The sequence below is a fragment of the Molothrus ater genome, chromosome 19, assembly GCF_012460135.2.
Source record: "Molothrus ater isolate BHLD 08-10-18 breed brown headed cowbird chromosome 19, BPBGC_Mater_1.1, whole genome shotgun sequence".
Taxonomy (NCBI): domain Eukaryota; kingdom Metazoa; phylum Chordata; class Aves; order Passeriformes; family Icteridae; genus Molothrus; species Molothrus ater.
The window spans coordinates 8,271,614-8,290,944 of NC_050496.2; the positions used below are offsets into that span (position 1 = coordinate 8,271,614).

A 19,331-nucleotide genomic window follows, 5' to 3' on the forward strand; every position below is an offset into this window, starting at 1 on the left:
AACTATTGAATTTCCATCATTCATTCAAAATTCGCTTTGATTATGTTGACACGATTTTTGTTTGTTCCTACACCGCGATGAGTAACTGTTATTAATCACTTCGAAATATTTCAGAGACAAAGGGGGGCTGCCCGGCCGGGGCGAAGGGGACAGCGGTGGGCAGAGGGAAGGGTGACGGCGGGGTGTCCCTGCTGTCCCCAGCGCTGGGGGGCTCTCCCCGCGGGAAGGGGGAAGGGGGAAGGGGTCGGTGCCAGGCGCGGCCGCCGCCCCCCGACCCCCAGCCCAGCCCTTTCCCTCCCGCCGCCCTTAAAGCCCGGCCCGCGCCCGGCCGAGCCGCCGGCCCATGGCCACGGAGCGGGGCTCGCCCGGGCTGCCGGCCCTGCTGCTGCTGCCGCTGCTGCTGCTGGCAGGGGGATCCCGGCCGGGCAGCGCCGACCGCTGCAGCTGGAGGGGCAGGTGGGTGAGCACGGCCGGGCCCGGGGGCTGCGGGAACCGGGATCGCGGGGAGGGAGCTGCGGTGCCGCCGTGCTGCTGGGTTTACTTCAGTCACCGGCAGGGAAATAGGCCACAAATGTTCTCGATATTCTCAAATATTACATCCTTTCCCACTGTCTTTTGTTGCCTTTTTACTTTTCTTTTAACTAATTATGCTGGTAGGGATTTGACTTTCATAAGTGACCTCAGCAAAAGTAACTGTTCTGAAGGCAGTGGAGTTGCACAGGCTTGAGCGAGAGCTCAGGAACAGGGCCAGCACCACCCTTTTTATCAAAAACATTGTCTTGATGAGTTTATATTGGAAATATTAAAAGTAATTCTAGAAAGTAGATCTTTAAACCAAATTTTTCAGGCATAACATTGCTGTGCAGCTCCTGCTGCGAGTCAGTGGCTCTCACCCCCATCCATGCACTTGCAGGTGGGTTTTTCTGGACAGCTGAGCAGTGGCCAGTTATACCACAAGGAAAAGTTTTGAGCTATTTAGCAGTGAGAAATTGCCCTCTGACATTTCTCTGGGTGCTGCAGACATTCAAGCATGGATTTGGTGAAAGGGACTGAGGCTCCTTCCCATGCACCCAGCTGTGAGCATTCCCTGTCCTCTATGGCTCCTGTGTGGTGCTGCAGTTCAGATCCGAGGGGTGGGAGAGAAGGTACCCAGTCCAGCCGGAGGAAACCAATTTAAGGGTCATTAGGAGAGTTAGGAATAAGATCTGGATGTCCAGATGGTGCGTGGTGCAGTGGCTTCCCCTCCCCTCCCCGTTACTGACAGTGCTGTTTCCTGCAGTGGTTTGGGCCGGGAGCCCCGTTCCCGTGCTGTGGAGCAGGTTCACCTGCGCTGCACCGAGGGCTCCCTGGAGTGGATGTACCCGGCCCGAGCCCTGCGTGTGCTGCTGGAGCCCAACGTGGCCGGCGCCCAGCACACCACGCTCTGCATCAAACCCTCCAGCGACTTCCAGGGCGCCAGCATCTACGTGGAACGTGCTGGGCAGCTGCACCTGGTGGTGGGCGAGGCAGAGGGGCCTCGGCCCCGCCACGTGTCCTGCTTCAGTGCCCAGAGCCCGCAGCGAGTGGCCCTGTTCCTGCAGGCCAGCCCGCACAGGGACATCAGCCGCCGCACCGCCAGCTTCCAGTACGAGCTGCTGGGCAAGCAGAGCACGGCCGGCCCCGACTTCAAAAAGATGGCCCTGGCTGAAGGTAAAAGAACAGGGGCTCCACTGCTGGGCAAATCTAAGGTGGCACCTGGTGCCACTGAGCTGGTGCATGCCTGGATGCCTGGTGACAGAGGCTGCTCTGGCATTGCCAAGGAGGCCCTTCTGCCCCGCAGTGCCCTCGCTGAGAACATCCTCTGCGCCTATTGCTTTGCTGTGGTGTATTTGCATAACAAGAATTTTGGTTTGCATCTGATCACAGTGCTCTTCAAGGTGGTTGTTCTGCCCCATTTCCCCTCTGAATTCACCAGTCCTTTTGCAATGGGATGTACTAGAGTGTTACAGTAACTGCTCTGTTTTTTCCAGCTATGTGCCGTCCTTGTGACAACATGGAACTCCTTATGGCCATCTGCAGCAGTGATTTTGGTAAGCTGACTAAAGGGGGGTCATTCTGCCTTTAATTGATATTGATTATTTGGATTTATTTGCTGTTTTTCTTAAAATAACATGGCTGTGCTCTCTGATCTGGGAAAGAAACTGTGGAAAAGAATATGAATGGGGGGACACCAAGTGAAACCCAGAAGGGAGAAGCTTTGCTGCCAAGGTCCTAATTTCCTGCAGGCAGAAAGGTTATGAACTAAAACTGAACTGTGAGTAATGCTCACAGGTGTAGCTGAGTCACGTGTGTAGATGTACACTCAGGTTGAACATGCTTGGTGTGGTCATTTTTATTCCCTCTCTCTGTATTTTTTTTATCCCAGTTATGAATCTGCCTTCTCTCTCCCCAGTTTGACACTCCCCAGTTTTTTATTGTAGAGGCAGTGAGTTGTTTGCAACTTAGCTAAAGATTTCATGTGATTTAAACTTTCTTCCAGTGACATCCTGGTTAGGTTTCATCCCTTATGAGAGAACAGCACAGTTATTAGTTCATAAGAAAAGAAATAATAAGATATAGTCATCTGATAATACATTAAAAAAATTCTATTTTCTCTCTAATGCAATAGATTTTTTTCTTTCAATTGTAATTTGTTCATTTTATTGCCACATTTTTCCACACGCAGATTTGTACCTCTTTGATTAGCTCAAATAGCTAAAGCTGTAGAGTTACCTCTCCACATAGCCACAATTCTATTGCTGTAAATGTACCTGCATAAAGACATAAAACTACAAACTCTGTATTCAACATTTAAAAACCTCACCAAATCACTGCTTTCCCACCAGGGCTCACCATACTTTAAAGCTTTTAAAATCCGGCACCAGCATCACGGTGCAAATACAAAACCAGTGCAGAGCATGCTTCCTTAAGAGTGCTCCACATCTGGTAATTTTTATTCTTCTGAACTAACTGGTGCTATCCAGCCCATTTTCTGTCCTGGAGGAAGGAAGGACTGGTAATTTTTATTCTTCTTCTGAACTAAGCGGTGCCATCCAGCCCTGTTGGGGTTGTTGTCTGTCCTGGAGGAAGGTGCGGTTCCCAAGCCAGCGCTGTCCCCAGTGGAGACTGACAGATGTGGGGGCCCGGGCACACAAAGGGGACACTCACAGCAGCCACAGCCCAGAAGGAACAGCCCTTTGAACTGACTCTGTTTATGGCCTGACTTCCTTGCCCTGCCGCTCACAAATCGCTCTCATCAGCTGTTTTGATTAGAGAAAATAGCTGCTAATGAAAGTGTAAACGACACTGCAGTGAATGTGGGCATTATGGTTGTCCTGAGCATGGGGGTCTGCAGCCACTGCCCCCCGAGCAGTGCAGGAGCAGCCTGGAGCACCAGGAACAAGGGCATTATAGCCTGTCAATAGACTTGACTGCATCTGATTAAAAATGGTCACACAAAGAGGAAGACAGAGAGCAGAGACATCTGTTACACAAAATTCTGGATTCTCTTGGAAATCTAAATGAATGAGGAAGTTCTTGAAAATTTCTGAGATAAGGTTTTTCTGCATCTTGGATTGTTGAGTTTTCTGTATAAGAGTGAAAGAGTTTAGTGGCAGGAGGGTGGTTTTGTAACCTCTCAAATGGTGAATGTTTCTGAGCCTTCATGGATGTGGGATTGAAATTAATTAGTAGAAGAATAATTGATTGTTGTGGAAAATGGGGGCAGTGACAATGATAAAGGTGGCTTCAGGACAACAAACACCTGTCAGATGGGATGCTTCATTCTCCATATGATGGATGCAAAGAATGCTTTCAAACAGAGGCAATGGCTTCTTATGCTTTCATTCCAGCTAGAATCCTTCTGGGAGAAGAAGGTACATGTATGCAAAGTGATTTTTAAATAAGGCTTTAAATAAAGTCGCTTTAAGAGTTTTAGTGTTGTTCATCATCTCCCAAAGTGTCTTTTGGTGGATGGATGACATTGTCTTTTGAGAGGGAAAAATCCCACTAAATGTTTAAATTAAAAACATTTAACAAGCTCTCATTTTTTTCTGGCCAAATAATATTTTGATTCTTCTTGGATCAGCCTCTGTTAGTGCTGTGAAAGGAAAAGCTCCAGAGTCCCCTGGAGTCAGGCAGGAGGCATCTGTGGTAGTCGTAGTCTTGGAACACAGACTGAAAAAAATTAATCCCTGAGCTGACCTCTTGTCATGTGCTTTTTTATCCTCCCCTACTTTGCATTATCAAGCTTTTTTCCCTGGTGTAGCTGGTTTGAGCAGTCATAAAGCACAATTCCAAGGGTGTTGCAGAGCTGCATGGGGATCCCCTGGGCAAAGGATGCAATGTAAGCTCAGAAATGTGTCCATGTGCAGGTGGTAGGTGTCAAAACTGCCCAGCAAAGCTGCTCTCAGTTCTTTCATTCCATGAGTTCATAGTACCTGCACTGTTCTCCTGCTGCTCCATAACCACCTCCTGTCTCCTTCACATCCAGTGGTAAAAGGATCCATCCGAGGTGTCTCCCACGACTCAGAGAACCACATGTCCCAGGTGGATGTCAGAGCCCAGAAGGTCTACAGGCAGAAAAACCAGATTTTCCAGCAGGAGGAAGGGAGTGGGGAGTGGCGAGGCCCCATCCGAACCCTCCTGCAGTGCCAGGTGAAGAAGGGAGGGGGAGATTTCCTCTTCACTGGGAATGAACACTTCGGGGAAGCCTGGCTGGGCTGTGCCCCTCGGCTCAAGGATTTCATGCTGGTTTACCAGGCTGCCAGAGAAAGGGGAGCCAACCCCTGTGAGTTTGAGCTCAACTGACATGAGAGACACTGAGAGTTGAAAACCTTCAGCCCAATCTTTGGGTACTGAATCTGGAGCAGAGGTAAAACCACGGACTAAAGTTAACAATTCCATCCAAACTGGGACCTGGAGGATTTCCTGAAGAATAATGGCTCTGTGAGCCCTGTGAACTGACTTTTTAAATTCACATTAATTTCTCTTTCATCATTTCATTACATTCATTACATTTTCTTTGCCTCACAAAATAACTCTGGATTTTGGAAAGAGTCTGTTGGGGAAGGTTAGAAAGCAGCCTGTGCTCAGTACTAGAAAAGTCTCTCTAACATCTCTTGCTCTATGTAAATGTTATGTGCTTTTTCTTTAGGTATTTTTCTCCCCTCCCCATTCTCTGCTTGATTTCTCTTCCTTTAAAGGCAAATGTGAAAACCCTCTCTAACCTGGGAGGAAAAAACTACCTCTAAAGCAAAAAAAGCCCTTTCTTCACCAAGAATTACTTGATTTTTAAAATGGAATGTAGGTGCTGTAAAAAGTGCATGTTCTTTTCTGACATTGAAAAAATTAGGGAGTTTAATACCAGCACAAACAAAATGCAACTAAGTTGCCTCCTTAAAGTTCTGTTGAACTAATTTAGGATCAAGAATTGCTCATGATGATATTTTCACCTAAATTATCTGCCTCTTTTCAATTAGCTTTTATTATTTGATTGGTGGCTCCTCCCACCCTCCCTTAGTGCTTTAGCCAGACTCACACAATTGCCTGTATTTTATGTAAATGGAATTGCTACACCGTAAAATGATATACAAATGTGTCTACCACACAGAAGCCAATAAATGGTGTGAATAAACCCATTATTCCCATGTAATGGCAGCTGATTGCAGCCTGGGCAACACGGGGCTGACAGATGTGAGGGCCTGGAGAAAACTGAATGAGGAGAACTCTGACAGGCCACAATTAATTGACTTTTGGAATGACTCCTCTTTTCCACAGTTCTACTTGGCTGAGCAAGATTCACAAATTGCTGTCTTGAACTTTTTTATGGGACAAAATAGCTGCCAATGAAAGTCTAAATGACATGAGCTTTGAATGGAAGTCATACAATGACCACACTGTGACACGTTTTTAACTGACATTGATTATTTGAGAAGTAGCAGCCACTTAATTGGGAGGGAATTAGGAAAGGGGGGAAGAAATGGGAAGGAGTCAGAGGCCTGGGTACAGAAATATAAATTGTTAAACACTAACCAAGACAATTTTACTAAAATGGGGAATGTCTTGATAAACATTTTTACATATATTCACAGTTTGATCTGGAGTCTAAGTTGGTTGTTCTTTTTTGCTGTGAAAAATTATTCACAAAGCTAAATCAGGAGCAAATGCCATTAGCAAGGAAGAAAACAGACCTTGTGTGAATATGATCATGCTGACTTCCCTGGGGCCTCAGTACTGCTCAGGCCTCTGGCTGTAGTCATAGTCGAGCTTACACAGGCTTAAAATATCTCTTTATCTGTCTTTGGAAACTGAGGCAAAGTTCTGGCAGACCTAATTTACCTCCTGGTCCCAGGGACAGCACGGGACAAATAGTGAAGATGAGGATTTTCCCCCCCTTGGTTTCTGTAGTACCTATCGCACTGCTCAACACTGTGAGTCTGCAAACTCTTCAGAGATTTCCTTCCCCAAAACCTTCCTCAGCCCAACTCACTTGGAGAACTTGAGGTGGAAATGTTCAACTTGCTCCATGGATGCTTTGTTTGGGCTGATTTTTAAATCTGTTGAGGCACCAGAGCAGCTCCCTGATGAATTGTTTTGCACTGACCATGCGGGGAGGCAGCAGCTTGCAATTTCACTGGGTGAAATCATCAGGAATCATCACTTCTTGCTGCTTCCAGGTGTAAGTTAGGCTGGCAGATGCTGGATCTCACCCAAGGCTTTTTAGAGCAATTCCACACTGTGTCTTTAATTGTCCAACTTCCCCCAGCTGATGACCATGGCTGTGCCTGGTTGCCTCCTGACACAGACATATTTTATGAAAAATCCTTTTGCCAGATCTTTTCTCCTGAGAAGCTTCAGCTTCTCCATGTTTTGCTGCTTTGGAATGTGATTTGGAGAATTGTTTACCCAGCATGTGAAATTGTTTTTACTTGATGAACAATGACAGCCACCTGTGTCAAGGCTGGGAGTAGTCACAAGATTTTATTATCATTCCATTCCTTTCCTTTCTAGCCTTCTGAAGAAATACTTTCTTCTATTCTTTAGTATAGTTTTAATATATCATTTTCTTTTAATATAATATATATCATAAAATAATAAATCAGCCTTCTGAAACATGGAGTCAAGATTCCCATCTCTTCCCTCGTCCTGGGACCCCTGTGAACACCACCACAGTCTCCAGTTTTGTTTCCTAGGAAGGATGATCTCCCCATTCCCAGTGAGGAGGCAGCGTCACTGATCATGGATGTGGGAAGGAGGCAGTTCAGGACCAGTCCAGAGGACACCACAGCTCTGCCTGCCCCTTCCCCAACTCCCCACAGCCCAGTGAGTGATGCCCTAGAAGAGCTTTTGTGGTGTCTTCACTTCTGCCTCCCTCCCTGCTTCCACCCTGAGCAGAGAACAAAACATCCAGAGTTAGGGTTTACTGTGAGTTTTTATTGAATTCAAGCCATCACCAAACCACCATCCAGCCCCTGGAGTGGGCACAGGCACAGGGACCAGGTGGCACAAAGGCCATGGTGGTGGCCCTGCCTGTGTGTGGCTGGCACAGCTACAAACAATAACACACATTATACAGACTGAAGTACAGGGCTGATATATCAGTATAATCAACAGGTTTATAACTGCGTATCTTTTTCTAAGTACACTGCTTTACTGATGCTTTTAACTGAAGAAAAGAGTAAATATTCATTTATTTTCATTCAGCAACTGTTTTTTTGATTTACTCTAATTTGTGTATTAAAATGCAAACCAATGCACATTCTCATGGTGTTAACACCAGAATTAGTTCTTTTTCTAGACTAAGTTGCTTTCATTTTAATACTAAAAATAGAATTACCAATAAAATATGTGCTCCTATAAATGCCTTATTTAAAACCAGTGCAGCTCTTACAGGTAGGCTTTAAAATGATCATTTATCATGCAGTAATTAGTATTTCTCCTAAACACACTAATATTTATTATTAGTTATTAAAGTTATATCACACTAATGTTCCAAAAAATGCAAGAGACCTGAAGCTAACCAAAAGATTTCTCAGATGCCCAGAGATTGGTCCCAGTAATGCCAAGGTCCCCATTTCCATCCCCATATGGATCATTCACTCAAGAGCTGGACTCAGGGATCCTTGTGAATCCCTTCCAACTCAGAACATTCTGTGATTCTGTGAATTCCAAATTAACAGAACTTCACTCTATGACTTCTAGTCATTCATAGCACAAAAGAAAGAGAACAGAGGATCAGGGGCCCAGTAGAAGGCTTGTTTCGCTGCCTGGAAATGCAGGACACCTCATGTGTTCCACATGCTTGGTCCTACACCAGTGTCCCATGCCAAGGATCCCACTCTGTCCAACAAGGCAGAATAGAAGCTGCTCTTGACTTTGTCTGGGTGTCCCTCCAGACCATGGCCACAGACTCAGAGGCCAGCACTGACACCTCTTTAAAGTCAAGAAGCAGGGAACAGAGGATGGGGACTTTCTCCACTGCACAGACTGCTGGAGCATGTTTTTGCCCACAACCAAGGGGACAGAGAACTCCTTCAGCACGCTGCTGAGTGCATCTGCAGCCCTGGGCACAGCTAAGGAGCAAAAGGATTTCTCAGAGGGAACTGCTCTTATCTTTCACTGCTGAAAAACTGGAAGGGCGGAAAACCCAGTTTGTCACCCATTCCTGGCTCCCAGCAGGACACAGCCTCCTTCCTTCTGCACCTTTTGCAGCATTCTGCTCAGGCTGGGAGTTTTAGTGCTGACTGTGCTTTGGAAAGGGGGAGACCCTTCAGAGAGCAGAACTGCTCCAAAGACAGCCATGGCACTTTCACATCCACCATCCAATCCATATCCTATTCTGACCAAAAAATTGGAAGAAATGAGACTTGTGCTATCCTTGACAAAGTACTAAGAGTTTACAAACCAAGTAAAAATAGACACCAAGCCTGAATTCCTGAAAGCCTCTCTCCAAAGCACTTTGGCTAATGTGGAGTGTAGTCACAGAGGTTCTTTTAAGCCTTCTAACAATTCCCTGCCAAACTGCCAGCAGTGGCTTTGTGTTCTATTTCACCAAGTCCTGTAAGGGCAGTTTTAGAAATCCAAGTCCAGGAAGGCTCTCGTGTGAGCTTCCCATGGGCCACAAGAAATAAAAGCCGGCACAAAAGTCCAGAGGCAGCAACAAAGTACAGACCCTATGAGATCCAAACACCTTGATTGCCTACAGACTGTTTTAAAGTTGTAAGGAAGAAGTACAGATTTCTCTGTACCTGGTGAGAACTTCTGAAGACATACCACAACCCAAAGAACACCAGGAGAATTAAAAATCCATCCCAGGAAGAATGGATGTATACTCTCCTTTGTTCTAATTGCCTGTATGTCAAAAGACTCACCCTGTCTGCCCACAGGCTTCATGCAGAGAGGAACCAGCAGAGAGGAACCATTTTCCAAGTACTTGCACTCTGTCTTGAGACTCCTCAAACTGGAGTCCCAAAAACATGCAAGAAATCCAGTTTCTACCACCTGAACAACAAAAGATACACCAGCAGAGACTATCCCACCTCATAAAGAGGAAAACCATTAGAACAGGAGAACCTGAGAGCAGGAATGGACCCTCTGAACTCCTCAGCACACACAAAAACCCAGCACTGAAGAGCCTTCAGCGTAAAGATGTGAGGCATGTTTTGGGTCAGAAGATGACACAGAATGCTTCATCCCACAATCTTCACCACAGGATGCACACCACTGCTCTGCAGGATGTCTTCCTGACAACTCTCTGCTGTATCCCCAGTGTCTGGGCTGATGCCATTTGTTTCCTGGTGATTCTAATACCATTTATTTCCCATCAATTCTAGAAGTCTCTGCAGTTCCATTCTGATGAGATTTGTCATAGTGGCTTTTATAACTTACAGCCTGAACTTAGGGATTTCAACAGCTCTTTCTGTAGCATCTGGTGGAGTCCTACACTGAGAACACCTGTATGGACAACAGTCTGTGCACAGGCCAAAAGGCAACAGTGAGACCTCCCTCAAAGCTTGAATTTGTCAAGGAATTCTTCCTGTTTCTTTCTCAAAGGGGTCATTGTTACCCATGAACATATTAATGCTGTTGCTCCTTTACAGGAAACCACAGAAGCCACAGGCGCCACTGAATATATTTAACAAGGATTTGCATCATAACTTTGATTTCAGGGCAATCAAGACCTTTGCAAACTCTTGTAGTTTGTACCATCACCAACATTTTGCTAAATCACTATCTAAAGGCTTTAGCAATTCAGACCAAAGAATTGGCAGATTTTCTAAACTGCTTAAAAGAGATGATAATTTTGCTGTCAAATAATTAATCTTTGAGACAGATTATCTGTGCTGTAAATTAACTAAACTGAGATACCAGACCTTACTCTTTCATGTGACAGAGAGAGAGAACAGCATCACTGGAGAACAGCCAGAAGGCTGGGTACAAGGCTTCAGTGAACTGGGCTTTGAATTTATAGATCAGGTTATTCTTCTCCCCCACTGCCATGAAAATCAGAAAGCCCCCATCGCAGTGGAGCAGCACCCCGATCTTGGTAGCCTTTGTGTTGGGCAGGATCTTTTCCACGTCGTTGTGCCAGGAGGACAATCTGGAGTTGAGCCACTCGATGCACCAGGATTTGCTGTTCCTGCCCAGGCGGCTCTGGGGGCCCTGGCGCTCCATGCTGCCGTAGCAGACGCCGAGGCCGCAGAAGCTGCTCTGCTGCAGCTCCACCTCCCAGTAGTGGATGCCCCTCTTGAAGCACTGGAAGCCCAGCACCTGGCGGTAATCGGTGAAGCGCTGAGGGTGGTGCTTGTGGCCTGGGAAGGTGTCTGAGATGGACATCCTGGTGTAGTTCTCAGCCAGAACCATGGTGTTGTGGGCCGTGTTGTAATCCAGGGTGATGTTGGCAGCATCTGCAATGACAAGAGTCACTCGGAGGTGCTGAAGAACAAAGCACTTCTGTTTATCCTGTCCCACCTCAGCACTTGCTGCCATGTGTATCTGCCAGCTCTGCTCTCCTCCTCAGCACAGCCAGCTCTTAGGGCTACAGTGCAAACTGCTGGGTTCAACTGCAGCTCGATGTCACACAACAGGCAAATGGAGGGAGAGTTTTCTTCCTTCCTGCAGCCTCACAGGATCCCTTTATCACCCAAACACCCCAAAAAAAGGCAATGGCTGATCTGGCAGCAAAAGGTATGCCATGTTGTATAGCATCTTAACAAGCCATCATGGGCTCACATGAAAGCCTGCATTTTATTTTAAAACAATCCAGTGCATTACAATGTGTTTCCAGGCTACCCTAATGCTGTCTTTTTGGGGGAAACCAAGATCCTTACTTAAAAAACTTCATTTATCTTCATAAAGATTCACAGGTGCTGAAGATTAATTTGATTCATCCAGCAAAAGAACCTCCTGCCCCTCTTTTTCTCCAGAAATTTCCTTCATTTTTAACAACCTATTAAGCTAACAAAACCCCTCAGATGTAATTTTGTCAGGACAATAGAGAGGACACATAGCACCAGTACGACAAGAGCAAGGTTCATCTTTAAGAAGTGCAATGTTGGGTGTCTTACACTGCAAGAGCTCCTCTCTGGGTTTCTTCAGGAAGCTGTCAATCAGCACTTTAGCAGCAGCAGCTGGGGCAGTTGGTGTGGTGGGTGGTGCTGTGTCAACAGAAGAACAGAGAGTTTGGCCAGCTGGGAAGAGCCCTCACATGTTTAACACCCCATCAGACACTCAGGCTGGAGCTGATCTGGTTTAGCCTCCTGCTCCATGCAGGGTTAACTTCAATATTAGCCCACGCTGTTCACTGTCATGTCAAGTTTTAAAAATCCCACTCTCTGGACAGCTTCTCTCAGTGTTTGATTGCTCCCACATTGGCCCAGCAAGAGCTGAACTTTTTTTCAATACACAAACACTAAAGACTATCTTATCATTTTAAGAGCAGTCAATGAAAATTATAATACACATGATGAAAGTTTGGACTCACCAACTTTAGCAGCTTTCTTTTTCTCTTCTGAAGGGGGAAAAAGAAAAAAGTAAACTGTGAGTTCTACTGGGAGGCAAGAGCCACTGGTAAGACTGTGTCAGCTGTAATATCATCACCATGGCTCTCCTGAAACTGCAGCAGTACAGAGAGTCCAGCAGGCTGAAGCCATGTACAAATACCCTCACACTGGAAAGCTGCACATCAAGCACAACCTTCCATTTGCTTCCTATTTCACAGGGTCATAAGCCTGGAAGGAGCTTGATCTCCCCTCCAGGAGCAGTGTGTCCAGGCACGTGGAATGCTCCTGTTCCCGTGAGGAACACTGACTATTCCTTTCCTCTTTACCACAGAGCTTTCAGTGCAGCAACAGGAGCTGCAGCTCCACTGCAGTCCTGCTTCCCCAGCACACCCCCTGACTGCCCCACACCCAGCACTTGGACCATGTGTCAAGAACTCCCTGGAAGTAACAGAAGCTGCTTCTTAACACTTATATTTATGTCAAAAAGAAAACATGGAAGATCAACCAAACAGGCTACAGTGCCCATTAATTCTGGTATCTGGACAAAACAGAACTTAAAGGCCCCAGTATAACCTGCCACAAAGACCATCACCCCAGCCCTAGACTGGAGGCAGCAAAATGTTTGAGTAAGGCTCCTTTTATCCCCACTTACTGGTGGTATCTGTCTCCCCCTGTGAAGTGTTTTGAGCTGGGGGAACAGTTTTCTCTTTGAGGGTCTGGTCTGTGAGGGAGGAAGAAAAAAACCAGAACATGAACAGATCCTAAGCAGAACTCAACACATACAAATCTATCAAACAAACCAAAAGGTGTTTGGCACAAATTAAAAAAAAAAAACTGCACCAACAAGAGGGTGGAGAGGCTCTGCTTTGCTTTACAGCCCACACTGACACCACTACAGCTGATGCAGCCGTGTACCTGTGCAGTTCACCTGTCCAGCTCACAAGGCATGCATCCCCAAATACCCCAAAGCACCCTCCCTTCCCTGTGCCAAGGTGCAGCTCATCACTGCATCACCACCACAGCAAACAGCTCTTAGGTAACTGCCTCAACTCCTATTTAACAGTGAGGCCATAGCTGGGACAGGATGGTGTTCTATAGCACTTACGTGGTCCGTGAGGCTTTTTTCCAACAGCGGCTTTGCTTGGATGAGCTGCTGAAGGGATCTGAATTTTCACAGGTTTGGCTGCAATGGTGATAATTTACATTATGGTTTGTATGGTCAGGAACACTCATGCATTAGTGAGGACATTTTTCCATCTTATCCATCTTTCCTGCCTTATGGCAGGTGGAGTCCTGTCACTCTAAAGCCTTTCCAATCTGCCTCAAATCCACATCCTAACCACATCCAACCCTGCTACATAGTTACACCATAAATTACTCCAAGGAAGAAAGGCTGAGCTGTGCCAGAAGGGTGTAATATCATGATACTCATCAGCTTATCCAAGTACAGATAATAGTGAAGAAACACTGGCACATTTTGTCTTCCAATTTAGCCCAGACTGTGATGTTTTTGTGTGGAAATGGAGCACTGCAGAGATTGGAAGACACAATTTATATTAAGCAACTGTATTTGTTGCACTCTTTTAAAAAATTGTATTTGGATTGGAGAGGAAAGATCCCTCATTTCAGCTCAAAGCAAAAGTAGAAAATGCCAATTTACCCCGTGATGTGGTACCGTCTTCTTTTTTCTCCTGACTCTGAATTATTGAAAGTTTCACTATGTCTTTGAGGGTAATGGCAGACTGGTAAGTGGAATGCATCACATTTTGGTCCATTTCAACTACAGGAACAAAAGCCTCTTTTGTTGATGTTCGTTGCAGTGCTGTTGCTCTCTGAAACGGCAAATGAGAGACCACCTTGTGTAGCACACAGAGAAAAATACAACCAACTTACTTTAAATGGGATGCAGTTTGTGCATTCATCTCAAATTCAAGGGAACAAAGGCCACAGTCAGACACAGCTCATGGCAAAATTCCAGCAGCAGCTCAGACACATTAATTCCCACTGGTAACCAATGACCAGGTCCCAGCACAGAGCTGCCACACCTCACAGAGGTGACTCCTGCCCAGTGACCCTTCTGCCTGTGGCAGAGGCTGTGGCTGAACTGGGACAGTTACCAGACACCCCTTCAGCATTCTTTCACTGATATTTGTGTACTTTTCAGGACATCCTTTGATAGCAGGTTCTTGCACACCACTGCATTTCCATTTGACTGGAAGTCTCTGGAGAGCAAGGCCACAGCAGGTTTTTGTCATTCTGCATTCTAGAATGAAGAACTGGATTCACACTTAAATGACACATTACCTTCAAAAAGAGAATATCATCACTTTCAGTCAGTGCCATCTCAATCTGATCTTTCAGAGACTGAATTTCGTTCTTCTTATTTCCCAGAACACTGTAAATATAATCAAACTTATTCCAAACTCTCTTTTCTTCCTCTGTAATTGCTTTCATGATCTCATTTTCTCTTTCTTCAATTACAGCTTTAACTTCTGAAAACTCATTTCTGATCAATTCCTTCTTTCTTGAAGCTGTCTCCTGGGGCAGACAAGAACAGATAGGCACTGATTTCAAAAGAACAGTTTATAAACAAGATACTCTTAAGTGCTACCAAATGAAAGCCTCTGAGAAACGTGGGCTTCTTTTCCTTGAAACAAGCAGAGAAGAGCTGTCAATTTCTATGTGGTTTGGAAAGAAAATTCCTTCACTGACAAGGAATGGAGCCCATTCTCAGTGTCACCCTCACGTGAGGGTGTAAAACCTTGAGCAGTGCCAGGTTCACTCCCATCTCCCACAGAGCTGCCTGGCCCTGCCAAAACTCCTCTTTTCTGTTTCTTCCTAGTAACACCTTCTCCTGCCAATGCAGCCTCAGCACCACAGCCCTTGTCACAAGGGTACAATGACCAACACCATGCAGTGGCCAGCGGGTGCCAGGCAACCTGAGAGCACTCTGAGCAGTTCCCCACTTACAGCAGATTGGCTCTGTTTTGTTTTCACCGTGCTCATTGCCCGGGCAGTTCTTTCACTCTGGTTATGCAGCTCCGCAAGTTTTTTCTTCAGCAGTGACTGCAACAGGAGAGACCAGAAAGCATTTCAGAGAAGCAGTTGTCATGTCTGCTCTCAGATTTAAATACTCTTGTAAGCATTTATTACTCTCAGCTTAAAACCTACCTTCCCTTGAACCTTAGGGGGTGTAAAAGTATCATCCTGCACAGGTGTGGCTTGTGGCACCCACACCCTCCCCACCTCTCCCAAGAGCAGGATACCATTGCAGACACTCCCTTCGCAAAGGACCCGCTGCTTTCATCAGCACAGCACTTCCCATGCTAAGAATAAATGTTACATTAGCTCTCAGGTTGGACTTCCAGCACTAAATTGATGCTACTGCTCACCCCACTCCTTTTGAGAACGTTCTCCCTCAGATGTGATTTACCTGTTCCTTTAGTTGAAGATTCTGCTAAGTTCAGTCAGGGCTAAATTCTGCAGCTAAGCTGTGTACACACCCACTGAACAGATGGGAGTTTGACCACCTAAACCTTTTCAGCATACTTTACTCATGCACACTGATTTTCAGCTGTGCTGGAAAATTTGAAGGCCAGGCTTCCTTCCCTTTTACTCTGTGAACCTCCTTCTGTCTTTCATCTACACACTTGAGGTCTAGGATAGCTTTATATAGCTTTATAATTCTTCTTAATTCTTATATCTGCAGCGGACTGTCGGCCCCTCAGGCAGTGCCAAGCCCTGGCAGGGAGCAGGGCAGCAGAGGAGGCTCAGAGTTCTGGGTGACGCCACAGAATATGGGAGGCCTCACTGCTGAGCCCAGCCCAGTCAATGCAGCTCCCTGACAGCGCCTTCCCAGGCCCCTGCTCTTGAGCAACATCTTGGAGAGACGAGGAAAACGAGAGGAATGGCTCTGGGGACGTGCCTGAGCACATGTTGGAGGGCAGATAACTGTTCACCAGTGCCAGACACGAGATTTACAATCGACGGCTTGTTCCGGCCTCCTCCCCGCACTCCAGAGCGGCTCCCCCGGCACCGAGGGAGCCAAGGGGCGCCCCGGGGTGCCCTTGGGAGGGGGTTCCAGCCCCGGGGGCCATCGGCCACCCCCGCCCAGCCCGGCTGCTCACCTGGGCAGAGGCTTTTGCCTGCTCCAAGGGGCTGGTGGGGCACAGCTTGTGCCCGAGCAGGCAGAGGGAGCAGATGCAGACGCCGTGCTTGCCGCAGAAGAACTCGAAGAGCCTGTTGTGCTGGGGGCACTTGCGCAGCTGCAGGTCGCGCACGGTCGGGCAGAGCTGGTGGTCGCGGAAGGCGGGGCTGTCGCGGTGCGGCCGCAGGTGCTCGACGCAGAAGGACGCGGTGCAGGTCAGGCAGGTCTGCACGGCCGGCGCCTCCTGGCAGCTGTCGCAGAACACGGGGGGCTCCTCCGCCCAGCACCCCCCCACCTCCCCATCCCCATCCTCATTCTCCTCCTCTTCCTCGCCCTTGGCCCCGGAGCGGCCCTGGAGCTGCTCCACCACCCGGCACAGCACCGTGTTCTTCTGCAGCTGCGGGCGGCCCGCGAAGGTGGCCCGGCACTGCGGGCAGCTGAAGCCCCCCGTGAGGCCGGCCCAGGTGAGCTCCAGGCAGGAGGCGCAGAAGTTGTGCCCGCAGGGCACCGTCACGGGGCTGCTGAAGAGGCAGAGGCAGATGGAGCAGGTGAGCTCCTCCTCCAGCCCCGACAGGCCCGGCTCCGACTCCAGCGCCGCCATCGCCCCGTCCGCAGCTGCCCCAAGACCGAAAGAAATCTGGGATCCGAGAAACGAAACTATGGCTGGGGCTTTCCGGAAAATTACGTGTCCGATCCCCGCCCCGACGGGAGGGGCGGCAGCCGGGGGACGAACCCTGAGGCGCCCGCCCATGTGGGAGCCGGGCAGCCCCGGGATGCGGGGGCTCTGCCCTGCGGAACGGGACCCCGGGGCGGGGACGGGACCCGCGGGGCTGCGGGCGGACCGGGCCGGGCCGGGCCGGGCCGGGGGCTCCGAGCCGGGGTCGGGGCTGCGTCACCCGGCGGTGCCCGGAGGCCTCGGGGTCGGTTCCGGGGGCGTTTGGGTGCGGTGCCACCCGCGCTGCCCGCCCCGCTCCCCGCCGGGGCGGCTCAAGAGAACTCGGGACAGACCAGCGCTGTCCGCCCGGGGCTCAGGCAGGGTGTGAACCCCAAATCCCCCCGAGCACCGCCCCAGCTGCTCCGAGCTGAGGGTAACCTGGATGCTGGAGATTCTACGGACTCATTGGGTTTGAAAGGACTTTAAAAATAATCTGTTTGCAACAGGTGATATCAGTGCAATGTTTTTAAAGCACACAGATTACTGCTTTGTGACTGTGGAAACCGTCTTAACAGAAGATGCTTCCTCAAATTTCTTTTTCTCAGTCGAACTGTTCAATAATCACTGGAACTGTTCAATAATAACAGGAACATTGATGCTGAATAGCAACATGGCAAGTACTCCTGTCTCAACTAACTTGACTGCAAATTGTTCTACTGATCTCTTCCTCTTCTGCCCTGTCTGCGGGTGTCCCAGGGACTTCCTTGGCGCCCTCTGTATTTCTCCACCCATGCTGGCAGCAGGGATAAAAGGAGCAGCTTGGCACAAAGTCTGTGGCCCTGCAATAATTTGAACAGAACCTGATGGGCTGCAGCAGAAGGAGCTGTGTGGTCTCAACTGTTGTCCACTGGGCAAAGAACACTTTGTGGGGAGAACTGCTGAGGTTCCCTTTAACGTAATTTAAAAGTATTAGCAGGCAATCTTGTTGGTGTTAGTCCTTGGGGACTTACAAGAATGTTCAGGAGTTACACAGAATCACAGAATGAAATTGGTTGAAAAAGATCTTTAAGATCATCCAGTCCAAGCTATGACCTAAACTAACATCTCCTCATCAACTAAACCATGGCACTGACTGCCACATCCAGTCTGGTTTTTAAACTACAGGGATGGCGATTCCACCACCTCCCTGGGCAGACGATTCGAGTGCCCAACCACTCTTTCAGTGAAGAATTTCTTTCTAACATCTAACCAAAACTTGCCTTGGCACAGCTTAGGATCGTGTCCTCTCATTCTGTCAGTGCTGCCTGGGAGCCCAGCCCCACCTGGCCACAGCCACCTTTTAGAGAGTGATAAGATCTCCCCTGAGTCTCCTTTTCTCCAGGCTGAGCACCCCCAGCTCCCTCAGTGGTTCCTCACAGGGTTTGTGTTCCCAGCCCCTCTCCAGCCTCATTGCCCCCTCTGGACATGTTCAAGCATCTCGATGTCCTCCCCAAACTGAGGGCCCAGAACCAGACACAGCACTTGAGGTGTGCCCTCACCAGTGCTGAGTACAGGGGAAGGATGACTTCCCTGGTCCTGCTGGCCACTGTTCCTGCTCCAGGCCAGGGGCTGTTGGCCTTTTTGGCCATCTGGGCATACGGCCATCTGGGCCATCATAGCAACATGCTAGCTCATGTTCATGCTCACTGTATAAAGCACTCAAAAGAATCAATGTTGGGTGGTCTGTTACAAGGGAAATCTGCTCCTAGCCAGTTCTTTTGGACTATTAAATTAAATCTGGAGAATCACTGTAAAGCTATGTTGCACAGAAAACATGAACTTGTACCTACATCAGTTATCCCTCCAGCCTTTTAACACTCCTTCAGGATAAGCTGCCGAGGGGTTGTGTGTCACAGGGCTCTGAGTCACTGCTCAGTAACAGGTGCAGGTGCAGAAAGGACAATGGAGGCATTTGGGGCTGCAGGGCTGTGACAGGAGCAAAAGTTCAGGGATCAGCTCTGTCATGTGCTGGAGGGTGGAGGAGTTTCTAGGAGATGGGCATGGTGCCACAGGTTTACCAGCGTGGTTGGGATGTGCTGAGCAGGACTTTGTAACTGCTGTCAGAGGAAATGCAAACACCTGACAGGGGGTGGCTGACAGTGACTGCAAAGGAATGCTCTTGGAGAGCTGTGCTGTGCATGAGATGGGACAAAAGAGCAGCTCTTAATGTCTGCATTTTTTATTTTTCCATAGGTGAATGAACACCCTGGGCTTATCCAGACTAAGTAAGTCATCTTTCAAAGACCCAGCACCTTCACTGTATTTTCTGTGGCACTCAAGTGGTATCAACTGATATAGACAAAGGTATGCAAATAAAAAGGGTAAATATAAACTCTCGCAATTGCAGCTTCTGCTTCCGGAGCATAGCACAGGATGTTTAGAGCTCAGATGAGCAATTTAAGTTCTACATTGTCAAAGAGGGCTTGAAATTCTGGTTTGGAGGAAGCCCAACCCCTCCTGTTGTCTATCA

General features: G+C 48.0%; 2 protein-coding genes across 2 annotated transcripts; one reads left to right on the forward strand and one right to left on the reverse strand.

Moving 5' to 3' along the window:
- Positions 1 to 266: 266 nt before the first annotated feature.
- LOC118693697 (meteorin-like protein) lies at positions 267 to 7,137 on the forward strand. Its single transcript, XM_036394460.2, has 4 exons — positions 267 to 456; positions 1,280 to 1,689; positions 2,010 to 2,069; positions 4,511 to 7,137. The coding sequence occupies exons 1-4, from the start codon at positions 344 to 346 to the stop codon at positions 4,825 to 4,827; spliced, it is 900 nt and encodes a 299-aa protein (XP_036250353.2). The 5' UTR covers positions 267 to 343; the 3' UTR covers positions 4,828 to 7,137.
- A 294-nt stretch (positions 7,138 to 7,431) lies between these two features.
- Positions 7,432 to 16,847, reverse strand: TRIM25 (tripartite motif containing 25). Its single transcript, XM_036394458.1, has 9 exons — positions 16,148 to 16,847; positions 14,991 to 15,086; positions 14,325 to 14,558; positions 13,681 to 13,852; positions 13,126 to 13,203; positions 12,673 to 12,741; positions 12,002 to 12,028; positions 11,586 to 11,675; positions 7,432 to 10,925 (listed from the first exon to the last, which is right to left on the reverse strand). Exons 1-9 carry the CDS (start codon positions 16,766 to 16,768, stop codon positions 10,393 to 10,395), a joined length of 1,920 nt encoding a protein of 639 aa, XP_036250351.1. The 5' UTR covers positions 16,769 to 16,847; the 3' UTR covers positions 7,432 to 10,392.
- Between the last annotated feature and the right edge of the window lie 2,484 nt (positions 16,848 to 19,331).

Bases quoted from the DNA above. Each gene is read 5' to 3' on its own strand.
- LOC118693697 (XM_036394460.2), top strand. From the start codon at position 344: ATGGCCACGGAGCGGGGCTCGCCCGGGCTGCCGGCCCTGCTGCTGCTG. The intron at 1,690-2,009 runs GTAAAAGAACAG...TGTTTTTTCCAG, and splicing joins AAAGATGGCCCTGGCTGAAG to CTATGTGCCGTCCTTGTGAC. The intron at 2,070-4,510 runs GTAAGCTGACTA...CTTCACATCCAG, and splicing joins CATCTGCAGCAGTGATTTTG to TGGTAAAAGGATCCATCCGA.
- TRIM25 (XM_036394458.1), bottom strand. From the start codon at position 16,768: ATGGCGGCGCTGGAGTCGGAGCCGGGCCTGTCGGGGCTGGAGGAGGAG. The intron at 12,029-12,672 runs GTAAGTGGGGAT...TTCCCCCTTCAG, and splicing joins GGGGGAGACAGATACCACCA to AAGAGAAAAAGAAAGCTGCT. The intron at 10,926-11,585 runs GTAAGACACCCA...TTGTCATTGCAG, and splicing joins CAGAGAGGAGCTCTTGCAGT to ATGCTGCCAACATCACCCTG.